We start from the raw sequence: 13,822 nt of genomic DNA, 5'->3' as shown, positions 1-13,822 counted from the left end.
CCATAAAAACGTTTAAATGCAAATAAGTGCGGAAGCGTAAACCATATAAATAAAGATGATTCAAACAATGCATGTTTCTAGACCGCGCGCCCGCCTCGGCTACCTGAGAATAACATACTAAAAGGGTCAACACGAGGTTGGTGAGTTCACAAGTTATATAAAAATAAATCGTTTAGCGTTTGCGTTCAGCGTTTTACGTTAAGTGTCTTGCGTAACCACGTTACGGCGTTTAAGCGTTTTGCGTAACCACGTTACGGCGTTTAAGCGTTTTGCGTAACCTCGTTACGGCGTTTAAGCGTTTTGCGTAACCTCGTTACGGAGTTTAAGTGTTTTGCGTAACCTCGTTACGGCGTTTCAGTGTTGCGTAACCCCGTTACGACGTTTAAGTGTTGCGTAACCCCGTTACGACGTTTAAGTGTTGCGTAACCCCGTTACGACGTTTAAGTGTTGCGTAACCCCGTTACGACGTTTAAGTGTTGCGTAACCCCGTTACGACGTTTAAGTGTTGCATTACCAGATAGTGTTATGTCAAATTATATATCGATAGGTAGCTAATCTATACAACAAGTATCGCTAAGTGGTTCGCGACCGAAGCTGACTGTTTATCAAGTGCCCGTCACCAGGTCAATCCAGACCATGGTAAGTGTTAGCCAAAATTACACCCACTCAACCTCCAGTTGAGCTTAGCGTCGGGTGGGGTTTGTCAAACCCAGTAGTACTACTCAACAGTGACTCGCTATTCCAAATATTAACCGGTCCGATGTGTGGGACTTCAAATGTTACGTTTGCCGCTTAGCCTTTACAAGTGATATATAATTTATAACAAAATCTTAAATATGCGTTTATCTCAGAAAGCACGTTTATCGGAGTATGTTATCTCCCCCAAGTGAAAAACGTTTGAAAACAGTTCAAAGAGCGGGGTAAGTGAAACTCACTGTTTGCGAAGAATATCCCAAATTAGATCACCAAGTGATGCGCGTCGTAGAAACTCTCTAGCGTTCTAAATAACAAAGAGATTTTCTAAGTATCGGTACGTTTAACGAGTCTCTAGACTCGGCACATAATACCTATGCACGTAACGGATTTCGTGTTTCGTTTGTGAATCGTGTGTGACTTAAACAAGTACAATTGTGATACGATACATGAGTGAGCAATTACTTTCGTGTCACGTACTAATAACATACTTTACTAGCAATTATCCCCGTAAGGGCATTTTGGTCAACAAACAAAATTAACTAACCATTATTCCCCATAAGGGCAATTTGGTCAATTCATGGCAATCAATTAGCAACTATTCCCCGCAAGGGTATTTTGGTCAAAACATAACAAATATACAAAAACTATCATATTTCATGCATTTTTACACAACTCAGCAGTTAGTTTCATTATGACAGAATTTCTACTTGAAAGATTGTACTATTTCACCGATCATAACGTCTCAATTAATTCACCAAAAATCACCACATAAGCATACATATCTTAGGTTTCCAGAACATATTTTATCTTATTTTTATTCCACATATTTTTCTTATAATGACCAAAACATTACAGCAAACTCATATCAGTCAGATTCATGCGCAACAGAATGTTATTTGCAATTCCCGTTAAACGAAAAATCCAATAAATGCAAGACCACTTGGGTTAGGTTCCTAACTCAATAAGTCAACTTTCAGAAGTGGAACCAACCCAATTGGCCTCGTAGATCATGAGATATAATATTTACAAAATAACCTAACAGCAGGTCTAACAACTCAGCTTTGCACCACGTTTTTGTAAAATCATAAAAGTTAACTTTCACACGTCCAAAAATTACAAATTTATATTCTTTAGAAACTAGACTCAACCTAGTTTACTGTAGTATCAATTATCTCATTCATTTACCAATTTTACATCCTGTTACAGTCATTCAATCATCAACAACACAATCTGTCCAGAAACTGTTTTCATCCAAACTCAACAATTTAACTATCTATAGATCACAAATCATTCATAGAACATTCTAGACATCATAACTCCTATCAATCATACCATACATACATAGTTAGGGTTTTACTTGATATCAAACTCAAAGACAACAATAATCATGCAACAATATCAAATCTAGTTATCAATCATCATCAATTAAATCAAGAATCACATGAATATCATAATACCAAGAAATCAGCCATAAAGGTTTACAATTAACCCAATAAAACTAACAATTAAACATAGAGGATACATAGAATAGTTGTGTATACCTTCCTAGCACCTTAATCTTCAATCAAACTTGAAAGATCTTGATTGTGTGTGTATATTAATCGATCTCAAGGAAATAAAGGGAGGGGATGGCTGCCGATTTTTGTAGGGGAATAGGTAGGAGGTTAGGGTTTAGGCTTACCATGTATTTATAAAGGAATATGTTACACTTTGGCCCCTCAACTCCTAAGTATTACTTTTTCTAGAACATTCTATCATAACTTGCACATTAAGTTAACATGACAATAATATTATCACATAACACATAATCCTAACACATAATTATCACATAATTAGTGTTTTAGTGTTTTTCGTTTATTCATCAATCGTTTGCGTTTCGGTGCAAATCCCGAAAGACTACTACACATGTAGTAAGTGTTAAGCGTCATTTAAACCCTAGTTTAAATGTAATGAGGTTTGCGTTTAGATTCAATAATCTAAAGTTTGAATTGACGGAGTTGCGTTAACGGAGTTAACCTGAAATTGACGATTGTCACATATAAACCGAGGCCTAATTCGTCCTTATACACTATAAATACTTGTTTATAATTCCGTTAAACCCTAGCACACCATCCCTGCACCATCATGACACCAATCCCTAACTCAACTTCAAGTGACGAAGCTGCCAATACATGTTTTAATACCTAGTTTAAGCCGTAACTCTAAGGTTGTCGTTAACCATTAATTCGTATATGTTTCAAGTAATTGTTATGGTTTTCAGCTCATTTTGAAGCGATTAACGTTAACCCTAACTTATTCTCAATCAACAACAAGTAATTGAAAGGAATTGGGATCTAGGGTTTGTATTTGTAAATAGGGAAGAACGTTGGCCTGTGCATAACAATTTCCATTTTCATCTTTAAAACAAACTCAGACGCTGGTCTGATGGCTAGCGTGTGTACTGTTAAGAACTGAGAATCGGCCTGGGGCACGAGTTCGAGTCCTCCAGGCCCAGTTTTTGGTATTTATTTTTTTAAAACTTTTTCTAGCTAGTTTTGATTATTTCTGATTAACCGAACCCCGGTTATTGATTTTCTTGTTTTTGAACCCTTGTTTCTTAATTAATCTTTATATATATATATATATATATATATATATATATATATATCACCCACTTAACGAACCGAACAATGTTAAATATTCAAACTAAATCTTCGTTTAACTTTCACCCTTAATAAATATATATATATTATATTATATAATACTTATTTTATTCAACAACTAATATTTATCTTATGCATTTGAAAAATCAAGCCTAAATAAAATTGATAATAATAACAATCTAATAAATAGCAGTATATCGTAATAATTAATTAATAATATTTTCATCAAACTGTTACTTAAAACCCGATAGATCCCCAAGTCTGTTACAAGTCTTGATTATAATTATTTCGTTTAAAATTAACAATTCATTAACAACTAGGGACTTTGGTTGGCGAATATTGAGGAGTTTAACCGTTTCCATCCTAATTTTTATTATCTCATCCTCATTAATCTACTTATTAAGGTGAGTAATTCGCATCCCCCTTTTTACGGTTTTATATTTTGGGGGTGTTATGCGTTCACAAGTTAAACATATTATAGTTTTCACTATAATTCCACTATTTGCGTGGACATGCAATTGCTCAATTAGTTGATATGTGTGAATGTGATTATATGTTTAGTTTTGAGTTATGGTTGTTTGTATCTCATTCTCGACCTCATCCTCATCCGTGTTAGTATGATCATACGCCGCCGGGGTTACTTGATCCGTTTGGGACGAGAGAAATAACCTTTTTATATTATTGCTTATGCTAGTTGTAGTAGTTCATGTTTATCGCAAGGAATTGTCTTTTTATTATGTATATACAAAAAATCGTGATTACTTGCACGATGAATAAAGAACAATTTTATGTTTAAGTTTTGATTGTAATTTTACCTTTTTAAGACAGTGTTTTTGTTTTTGTGTACTTGATTGATATATGAAATGAAATAATTTAGATATTGACACGTGCAATTATTTTAGTGTCTTTTGAGTTATGATATAATATTGTTGTGCCATGGCATGTTCCGCCGTAGATTAGAGTATGACACGTATGAACTTTCTAATGCAAGCCTGGATGGTAAACGTACTTCCTCCAATTTGGAATGCATTTTTCATAGTGTAAGAAAACAATTAAGCATGTAAATTATTATTTTATGTTAATAACATATAGTTTTCTTAATTATTATATGTTATTTCAACCGGATTCCCGGGTTCAAATCTTGATTCCGACCGGATTTTTCCAGAGCATTAAAACCTGTCGTGCCTTCGGGCGGGGTGAGAAAACTGGGTTTTACCGGGAACGCCAAGCCAAACTTGGATGCCAGCGTGGGTCCCGATCATGTCAACATAGCTGGCCCGAGTGGGGTGGTGGGGCGCGACTTGGTCGCGTAGTGCTAGCTTAAATGTGAAAGTCACCGTTCAAAAAAATTATATGTTATTTCAAAGCGTAAAACCCCGTATGTGTTACCTATTGATATTCTATATTTAATGTTATATGGATTTTTGTTCTCATTAATTATTGTGTATTTCTTAAAATTTGTAACTTTTAGCGTTTTGTTATCGCAATATATATAATAAATTATGCAAATTAAAATGTTTGTTTAATTTTTTTATCAACTCGTGTGTAACACGGGTCACAATCATAGTAAACATAAATAAAGTAACTCCCTTGACAAAAATTGTTTTGTCTTGCGAAGATTTTTTTTTTTGACTTCTTCATATATTCATTAATTATAATAAACATAAATAAAGTAACTTCCTGGCAATTCGTGTCTTAAGAGGTTAGAAACAAGACGCTTAACTAAAGTACCAAACATACGACTCGTTTAATTACTTTATATGTCATGACTATAAGACAATTTTAAGTTTCATGTACCAATAAGGGAAAACGATGAAGTCTAGCCTACTAATTTCAATTATTTGAAATAATAAAAAAAATCACATACCGCACTTTTTTATTAACAGGTATTGTCGTGTCTTAAACATGTACTTAATTGCCAGCCCTAATCATAAGTAGTGTCGTATGCTAGTTGATGGAGTTTTGTTGGTCAAATCTCGGGTAAGTTGTATTCAAGAAAAACGTTTGTTTTTATCTAAGTAACAAAAACCCTCAATCAATTTTACATATTGATGGAGTTTGTTGGTCAATTTAATCCCGACTCGTTTAAGGTTCAAAAAGGTCAATTTTCGTATTTTCCAACTAGTCTATTTTCTGGTCGGAATTAGCTTTCGGTCCGGAAGAGTTTATCTCTTTTTTTTTTTATGTTTTACATCTTACAGACAAGAACCCAAATTCATATTCGCTGTTCGAATTCTGACCCATATCAACTAGCTTAAAACTTATTTATTTCATAACTTGAGTTATATTTATCCGTTTGCTGTGATTCCATTGGTGATATTCTCGGTTTTGACTCTAGTTTATTATCTCAAATTTGCAAGTCTTTTCGTGTCAGAGTATGCAACACGTTAATTTCCTTGTTTATTATTCTTTTATTAATATCTCACCTAAATAATAAAGGTTATTCACACCCCTTTTTCATCTTTTATTTTTGGGTGTAACATGCATACCACACATATCAAAGTTTCTTTATTTACAGATATACCTCATCAACAACAATTCAATATTATGTGCTTATGGATTATTGCTCATCGATGACATGCTATATGGTTATGTGTTTAATTTTATTGTTTGGCGGTTGGGCCATCTCATCCTCATCTAGTGTGCATACATTACCCCCGTAAGTTGGCTTTGTGCTAGACCAAAATGGCCAACGTCTATTTTATTTGGTAATTGTTATATATCATGAATGTTGTAATTATTTGTATTCACATATGAATTGTTTGTTTTACAATATAATAATACATCTAAACTTGTGTATTGTTCACTTAGCTTTATGCTTATCGAACTCTATTTTTACACGTATTGTAGGTTTGCTAGTTGATGATTTGGATGTTTGAGAAGACATTTATTTTGATTTTCGGTTATCAGATATAAAGCAAGATTGTAAGATAAATTGTTTTTATTCGTATTGTTATGTACTTCGATTTATGAAATAAATTAATTAGTTATTGTCATTACTATTATTAATATTGTTATGTGAGATACTGTGTGATCAGTTGCGCCCCGATATATTCCGGCGTAGGTTTGGGTGTGACAGATACCTAATAATAAAAGATGAAAAAGGAGTGTGAATTACTCACTCAACTTTATGTTGATCAAACTCTGTTTTTACGCATGTTACATATTTGCTAGTTGAAGATTTGGATGTTTGAGAAACATTTAGTTAATTTTAGGTTATCAATTAAAAGGCAAGATTGCATGATGAATTGTTTTTAGTTGTATTGTGATGTACTTTGATTTACGAAATAAATTAATTAGTTATTGTCATTATTATTAATAGTTTCTTGTAAGCTAACGTGCAATCGGTTACGCCTCGACATATTCCGTCGTAAGTTGGGGTGTGACACTTCATACATGCTTATGTGTTTCAGGTCAATAATCATTAAAGATACTAATTTGGGACTCGTACGAGCACGGAATGAAGTCTCGGGAAGATCGGGAATGATGTGCACATGTATTGGAGTGAAAACGAGCGACATCAGAAAATATTAGATTGGGTTCGACAACCCCAGATCTGGATTCGCTGACGACAATTACGATTTTGCAATATGGGCTTTGTAGCCTTGGATGATTTTAATAATATAAAACTTTGGTTTTAGTCTTCATTAGTTGGGAGGCAGTTGGAAACATTCTTTGAACTTTCTACACCAGTTGAAACTCATCTTCATCATCCGATTGAAGATCCTAACCTGAAAACTGAAGAACTGAAGATGCAAATTAGAGCTATGAGAGTTTAATCATTTGGTTCATACCCGGGATAGAGTATTGTAACCTTTATAAGTTTTCTCATGTTATAAGAACATATTAATTGTTATTGTTAAATATCGATCTATGAACATTGATGTTTGATATTATTGTGCATTCAGTCGTTTTATGTTTTTTTTAAACAGAACGATTAGTTTGCCATTTGTTGTGATACGTGTCTCATAGGGCTGTATTGATTAGTTTGGATACGATGAAGCATACAATTGCCCTTAGTTAAGTCACGCTGGCAAGGAACATTTGATATCCAGTGTCGCGTGTTAGCAATTGTTGATGCCTAAGGTTTGACTGGTTGGTTAACCAGATTTGGTTGTTAATTATTAATCTGTTATATTACATGAGACTGCTATTTGTTAAATGCTTGAACCCCGTTTGTGATTTGTTCTTATAAATTGTTTACAACTTGATTAATTGATGTTTCATTTTAATACTAAAATCATTGTCACTGGATCAGCACTCCTATATGTTTTTAGTATAATGTTAGAAATTAATTGCACGTTACACTGACCACATATTACTTGTGGTTCGACACCCTACTTGCCCTAACTAGCTTAAGGTGATCATGAACACTTAATTGTTATTACTTTTGACTAGATCATGACATTCTAGCATCGGGTATGACAACACACAAGTCAAAAGAAAGTAAAAAACATCTCATCGACGCTATAAAATGCTTAGTTTACAATAAATAGTTAAATACAAACTATTTGAATAAATAACTTTATTTTCCTGCTATAAATTAGTCCTATTAAAGCATTCTCAGCAGCTTCTTTAAAATGTTTGTGAGAGAAAACTATAAAAAAAATTTAAAGGATTGTAAGTGGCTGTAAATTGATGAGAGATAAAATTTTAACGAGATGTGTACATTTGAATGAGCCTTGTTCATCATTTATTAATTTTTAATATATTTGAAAGTGATTGTAAGTGAATAAGTATAATAAAGATAATTAATGATAAAGATGTAAAAAAATATTATTAATCATATATAAGAGAGAATATGTACTCTTTTTAGTTTAATTATTAATAATATCAATTTTAATTATATCTACTTGATTATTTCTCTAACGTGTTATTTTTTATAAACACACGATCTACATTTTTATGCACAATTAGAAAAAAGACGAATTTCATAAACTTACCGTGGGACTATATAGTATATATACCACGAATTTCATAAACTTACCATGTTGAGTGGTTAAGGTCATTTCAAGTAAAAAAGATAAGCTCCCAACAAGTCAAACTCAAAACATGGAGACTGAGAAGAAACAAAAGAATTCAAGATTTAAAAGGGTTTGTGTATTTTGTGGAAGCAGTTCTGGCAAAAGAGATGTTTATGGTGATGCTGCCGTTGAGTTGGCTCAAGAACTGGTATGATTACTTTCTTCCATGCACCATCACAGACACACACTTGACAAACATTTTTTCTGATGATGATGATGATGATGATGATGATTGCCTACACATGGTTTCTTTTTGTTCATATTAGGTTTCAAGAATGTAGCTCTTATTTTTTTTCACTCCATAACTGGTTTTTACATGAAATCATGATTAAAAAGTAAATCTTGGATATAGAAACAGACATAACATGAACTTATGTGCTTAATATGTTAATAGAAAAAAGATGAATAGTTTAGCTTCTTTCTGAAGTCTAATGTCAAGTTCTTGAAGATTATGATGATTTTTAATGCGTGTCTTGTTTGTAAGATTTTTAAGATGCATGTATATAACACACATAAATACTCAAATAGTTGTAAGTATATTTGTATGATCAGTAAAATCTTTTAAATTATCAGCTGTTACTTAATTGCACTAGATAATGACTTGACTTGGAACATGGAACTAGCTAGTCTTGATTTAAATTAAAATTACATCTTTAATATAATCATATACTTTATTATTTTTGTTGTTTATAATTAAAGGTAGCAAAGAGGCTTGATCTTGTCTATGGAGGAGGAAGCATTGGCTTGATGGGTTTAGTTTCTCAAGCTGTTCAAAGTGGTGGTGGCCATGTTCTTGGGTATTTTTAATCCTTTTCTATTTTAAATAAATTACAAAAAACAAAGTCAAACTCATTAAACTTAAATCTTGGTACAAATGTATGTTCATCAAGAAACATGTCAAAGATTCTAAAAAGTGTATTCATTTGCAGGATCATACCAAGGGCTTTAATGGGGAAGGAGGTAACTATTACAATAATAATAATAATTTATAATAATATGTTAAATATAAAATAATATTATTTTATTACAGAAAACTGGTGAAAGCATAGGTGAAGTTAAAGCTGTAGCTGACATGCACGAAAGGAAAGCTGAGATGGCCCGCCACTCGGATTGCTTCATTGCTCTACCAGATCCTCTCTTCTTCAACACTATAATATCACTGTACAACTCTTCAATGCACAAATATTGTTTAAACAGTACAACTCAACTCATTGTATCTGCAGGTGGGTATGGTACACTTGAAGAGTTACTAGAAGTCATTACCTGGGCTCAACTTGGAATCCATGACAAACCTGTAAAACCCTAATTGACTTTAGTATTATCACTTGTACTGTATGCACTAAAGCTTGTACTTTGATCAAGATCCAACAAGCTAGCTTCTTGCGAATGTGTTGTACTTTGAAACTTTTATAAAGTTTTGATTTTTTATTTTTTTTGGAAATAATAATAATAATAAGAATAATAATATGGTGCAGGTTGGGTTGTTGAATGTTGATGGGTTCTACAATTATCTGCTCACGTTCATCGATAAAGCAGTAGATGATGGATTTATCAAACCTTCTCAACGTCACATCTTTGTCTCTGCATCAAATGCCAAGGAACTTGTTCAGAAACTCGAGGTTTGTGTGATCATCATATTTGTGGATCATGCATGTCATGTTTAATCAGTACAACTCTTTTAAGTAGATAGGTTTAAATAAGTTTAATGTTGTCATATTGATTGATCCTAAAGTACAAAGTTAAAAAAAAATGCTAATTAATAAGAAAAGGCAGTGTTTATGGTCTGGTACAATGTTTTGAGAAACGTCAAGCCAAACTGGCTCGGCTAGCTGGATTGTCTAACCGGCTGGTTATGACTTGACATTTTTGCAGATTTTAACCAGTTTTTTAGTTTTCTTTCTGAAAATTTTTTGTTTTGAGTTGAAAATTTTAAAATGATAAAAGTAGTTTAGGAGTAACAATATTTATATGTGTGTATTTCCAAAAAAAAAGAATATTAAAAAGAACTAAGAAAAACATTAAGTGAAAAATACTAACACATTTTTTGTTGTATGTGTATATGATAGTTTCAAATTTTAAATCCAACCAGACTAATAAATAATAAAAACCGAACTGTAAATCAAACCGTATAAATTTCAAATCCATTGTGGTTAGTTTTAAGGGTTTATAAAAAACCCTAAATAGCATAATTCATTCATAGTAAGTGACATTTTACTAAGTTGAAGTGACCATACTAAAAAATTGGACCTGTATAGGGGCCTAAGTTAACTATGAATAACATATGTGGACAGGGTTTAACAGAATCTTTACAATCCCTTTAGTTTATTTATATTGTCTGTATCTAATTGTCATAATGAAACTTTTTCTGGTGCTTTTTTCTAAATTTGTAAACTTGGGGGTACCAGGAGTACAAACCTGTAAAAGATGGAGTGATTGCACAGGCCAAGTGGGATGTGGAACCGCAGCCAGTTGGGTTCAATGCATTACATGCTGAAGTTGCATTATAGAAGAATCGGATTTGGTTGGTTATTCGGGTCGTAGTTAATGGATATTAGGGCTTTTGGAAGTTTAATTCTAGTTTCTAAGTATGTATATGTTTATATTTTGGATGCAACAAGTTTTTACACGGTACAACCGTTTAACATAAGTAAACGTTGTATTGTGTGAATACTTGATGCATATGTAAGTTAGATGCTTTCGTATATGGTTACGGTTACGGGTTTGGCTTTTGCTTCTAGTTAAATGAACCGAACCGGACCGAGTTATGGTAATAGAAGACATGGTGTTTTCAGTTTTTGTGTTTGTGAAGTGTTAAATGTACATTCCTAAAATGGATTATGAAAACATATCTTTCTCTTAAAGTGTCATTGAATCTTTTAAATTTACTTAACGCACCTGCTATAAGGATCGGACTCTCATCTCCTAAGATAGATGGAGGCGTCAATACCGCTAGACCTCCTTCGGTACTAAAATGAGTTGCTAAAGCATAAAGATGGCAATAACAACTTACTTCAATTAGAATCTTATAATAGTTGTAAATAGGGTTGTGCAACGGTTCAGAACCGTAAGAATCGAACCGGAATCGAAAATGACTAAAAATTAGAATCGGAATCTATTATAGTGAACCGGTAAAGTCGGTTCTCGCTAATCGGTTCTGGCCAGAACCGTTTTCGTTGTACATTTATCAAATAATTGTGCAAACTTGGCAAATTACATATCAAGTTTATATAATAGTATGTGTTCTTTCACGGTAAAATTAATTTAGATTACAACATGAACATACGTTATATTTTTTATTAAAATCTAATTGTTGAAGTTAAATAAATCATTAGCAATGACAGATTAAAGGAAGATCATATCATTTTATATTAAATTACATTGATAACATAAATCAAAATTGATCATGGTTGTTATGTCTTGAACGCAAAGAAAGAATATTTGAATTAAATAATGATTTAATGGATGCGAGTAAATAGGTTACTTTATAAAAATGGGTATTGGTAAATTTAGTTAAAACGTTTTTAATATTCCGGTTCTTCGGTTCCAAGTCTAGAACCTCCGGTTTTACCTGGAACCGAACCGCGAACCGTTTGATGCAAATTCTAAGAATCGAGAACCGTAATGTAACACAGGTTAGCGGTTATGAGGCACCGGTTAGGTTCCGGTTCCACGGTTCTTGCGGTTCCGAACCGTTTTTTGCTCACCCCTAGTTGTGAATTTGGTTAAACGATTTTCACACATGCAAAATATTATAGATGCTCGTGATTCTTTGTTTGTAAATGGCAGTGCTCGCCCAAATATTGACAGCTCTAATAATAATCACGAAACCTAAATTACATATGATGACATGGGTAGTCTTATCCACCTACAAGCTTAATAATAAAAAAACAGCTCACAAGCAGGGAAGCTTATGAACTAAAGAGTAGCAAGCAGAAGCTGCCAGATAAGGAAGCTTGGCACTTCCCCAGCAAGTCTCCCAAGTTGACTGAGAAGCTTACGCTACAGTAACTTCTATAAAAGTCATCACTATTCAAATGCCGACACCTGCCATAAAGTAAAAGTCAACTACAAGGAAAAATAAAATCTCACTGCAAGTTACACGAAAATGGCGTCTGCCTAGTCTGTACAAGCTGAAAGAAGAGCTAATATTTTCTACTTAAGAAGCTTCAACTTTTCCGAAGAAGCTTCTAAACTGCCTATAAATAAAACATTTCACCAAAGGTATTGGCTCATTCTCATTCACCATATTCTCTCTACATACTCATACTATCTTTCTCGTATCATATTACTGATTCTAACACCGTGGGTTGATCATAGGAGGCCCCTTCCTATGGTGAGACTAATGGTTGTGTATTCTTTGATTCTTAGCAAGTGATCGATGTCGAAAGGTCAATAAAAAACATTTATAAAATACCTTTACTAGCAAGTGAAAGTAATGTGTCGAATCTACAGGGAATCAGTGGAAAGTGCAAGTTGAACTCAAGTTTTATTATAAAAATAATTAAAGTGGACAAACGATGTCAAGCAGTTTAAAAGAGTAGTTTGTAAACAATGATGTGAAGAAAACAAAAGCCCAGGTTCGGTTTTTGAAGCAATTTAAGGAATTGATAAACTTCTTTGGACGGTTTCTTATAAATATGTAAATCAAAAGACTTAACAATGTGTTGATCGTCAGAACTGAATCCGAACAATTGACACGACTTAATGAAAATCTATTTGATAATCGGTTTTACTTGTTGAAACACAAAATCAATAATATGGTTAACGATAAACGGGTCAATGACGAAAGAACTTAATCCTAATTGTTGATGACCACAAATCAATTAACTGACAAAATATTAAGTAATCAATTAATAAAAACCGCTTAGGCACAAAAGCAAATACAGAGAATTGATCAACCGAATGATTAACCAAATCCAAACACAAAGTTAAAGTATAGAATATTAAAACCTAATCATGCAACTCAACCCTACACCCGGAGATGGTTATGAAGTCTTTATCTTTGCATCTCTATCTTCATGCTCTTGATTATGATGTTGGAAAAAGAGCTCATGGATCGATCGTGTGATTAGAGGGTGTTGTGGTGGTGTAATATTGCCTCCAAGAAGTCCAAAAAACTGATGAATGAATGAATAATTCGACCTTAGGGTTTTATGGCTTTAAATATAGAAGAACATCACCAAAATTCTTTTCCCCTCAGACCCAACCGTAAGCTACGGCTAAGCCATCGTAGCTTACTACAGTCTGCTATAGCTTACGGTCTATGAAGCGTAAGCCGTAAGCTATAGAGCTCTGACTCTGCTTTACGCCCCATGCCATGCCGTAAGCTATGGCCTGGAAGGCGTAGCTTACAGTTGACTCTTCTCTAGTTCTCTGTTTTCTCGTTTTCATTGACTCTTAATCGTCCGGTTAAGCTCTCGATCGCCTCTCTTCGTATAATCTCGGTTCTTTCATCCTTCA

The 13,822-nt window shown here is 33.4% G+C and overlaps 1 protein-coding gene across 1 annotated transcript; it reads left to right on the top strand.

Annotated features, from left to right (window-relative positions):
• The first annotated feature begins 8,390 nt into the window (after window positions 1–8,390).
• Window positions 8,391–11,135, top strand: LOC143579578 (cytokinin riboside 5'-monophosphate phosphoribohydrolase LOG5-like). Its single transcript, XM_077062836.1, has 7 exons — window positions 8,391–8,510; window positions 9,062–9,159; window positions 9,292–9,322; window positions 9,393–9,489; window positions 9,583–9,656; window positions 9,838–9,981; window positions 10,768–11,135. Exons 1-7 carry the CDS (start codon window positions 8,391–8,393, stop codon window positions 10,867–10,869), a joined length of 666 nt encoding a protein of 221 aa, XP_076918951.1. The 3' UTR covers window positions 10,870–11,135.
• Window positions 11,136–13,822: the final 2,687 nt, after the last annotated feature.

This window comes from Bidens hawaiensis, unplaced genomic scaffold, assembly GCF_021521415.1.
Source record: "Bidens hawaiensis isolate Kalapana, Puna unplaced genomic scaffold, B.hawaiensis_p1.1 tig00029874_1, whole genome shotgun sequence".
In the NCBI taxonomy this organism is placed as follows: Eukaryota; Viridiplantae; Streptophyta; class Magnoliopsida; order Asterales; family Asteraceae; genus Bidens; species Bidens hawaiensis.
This window is presented reverse-complemented; position numbering and strand designations above follow the sequence as displayed.

What these genes read in the sequence shown, in the direction of transcription:
- LOC143579578 (XM_077062836.1), top strand. Translation starts at nt 8,391, where the DNA reads ATGGAGACTGAGAAGAAACAAAAGAATTCAAGATTTAAAAGGGTTTGT. An exon ending in GGTGGTGGCCATGTTCTTGG is followed by an intron (nt 9,160 to 9,291) that starts GTATTTTTAATC and finishes ATTCATTTGCAG; the next exon opens with GATCATACCAAGGGCTTTAA. An exon ending in AACTTGTTCAGAAACTCGAG is followed by an intron (nt 9,982 to 10,767) that starts GTTTGTGTGATC and finishes TGGGGGTACCAG; the next exon opens with GAGTACAAACCTGTAAAAGA.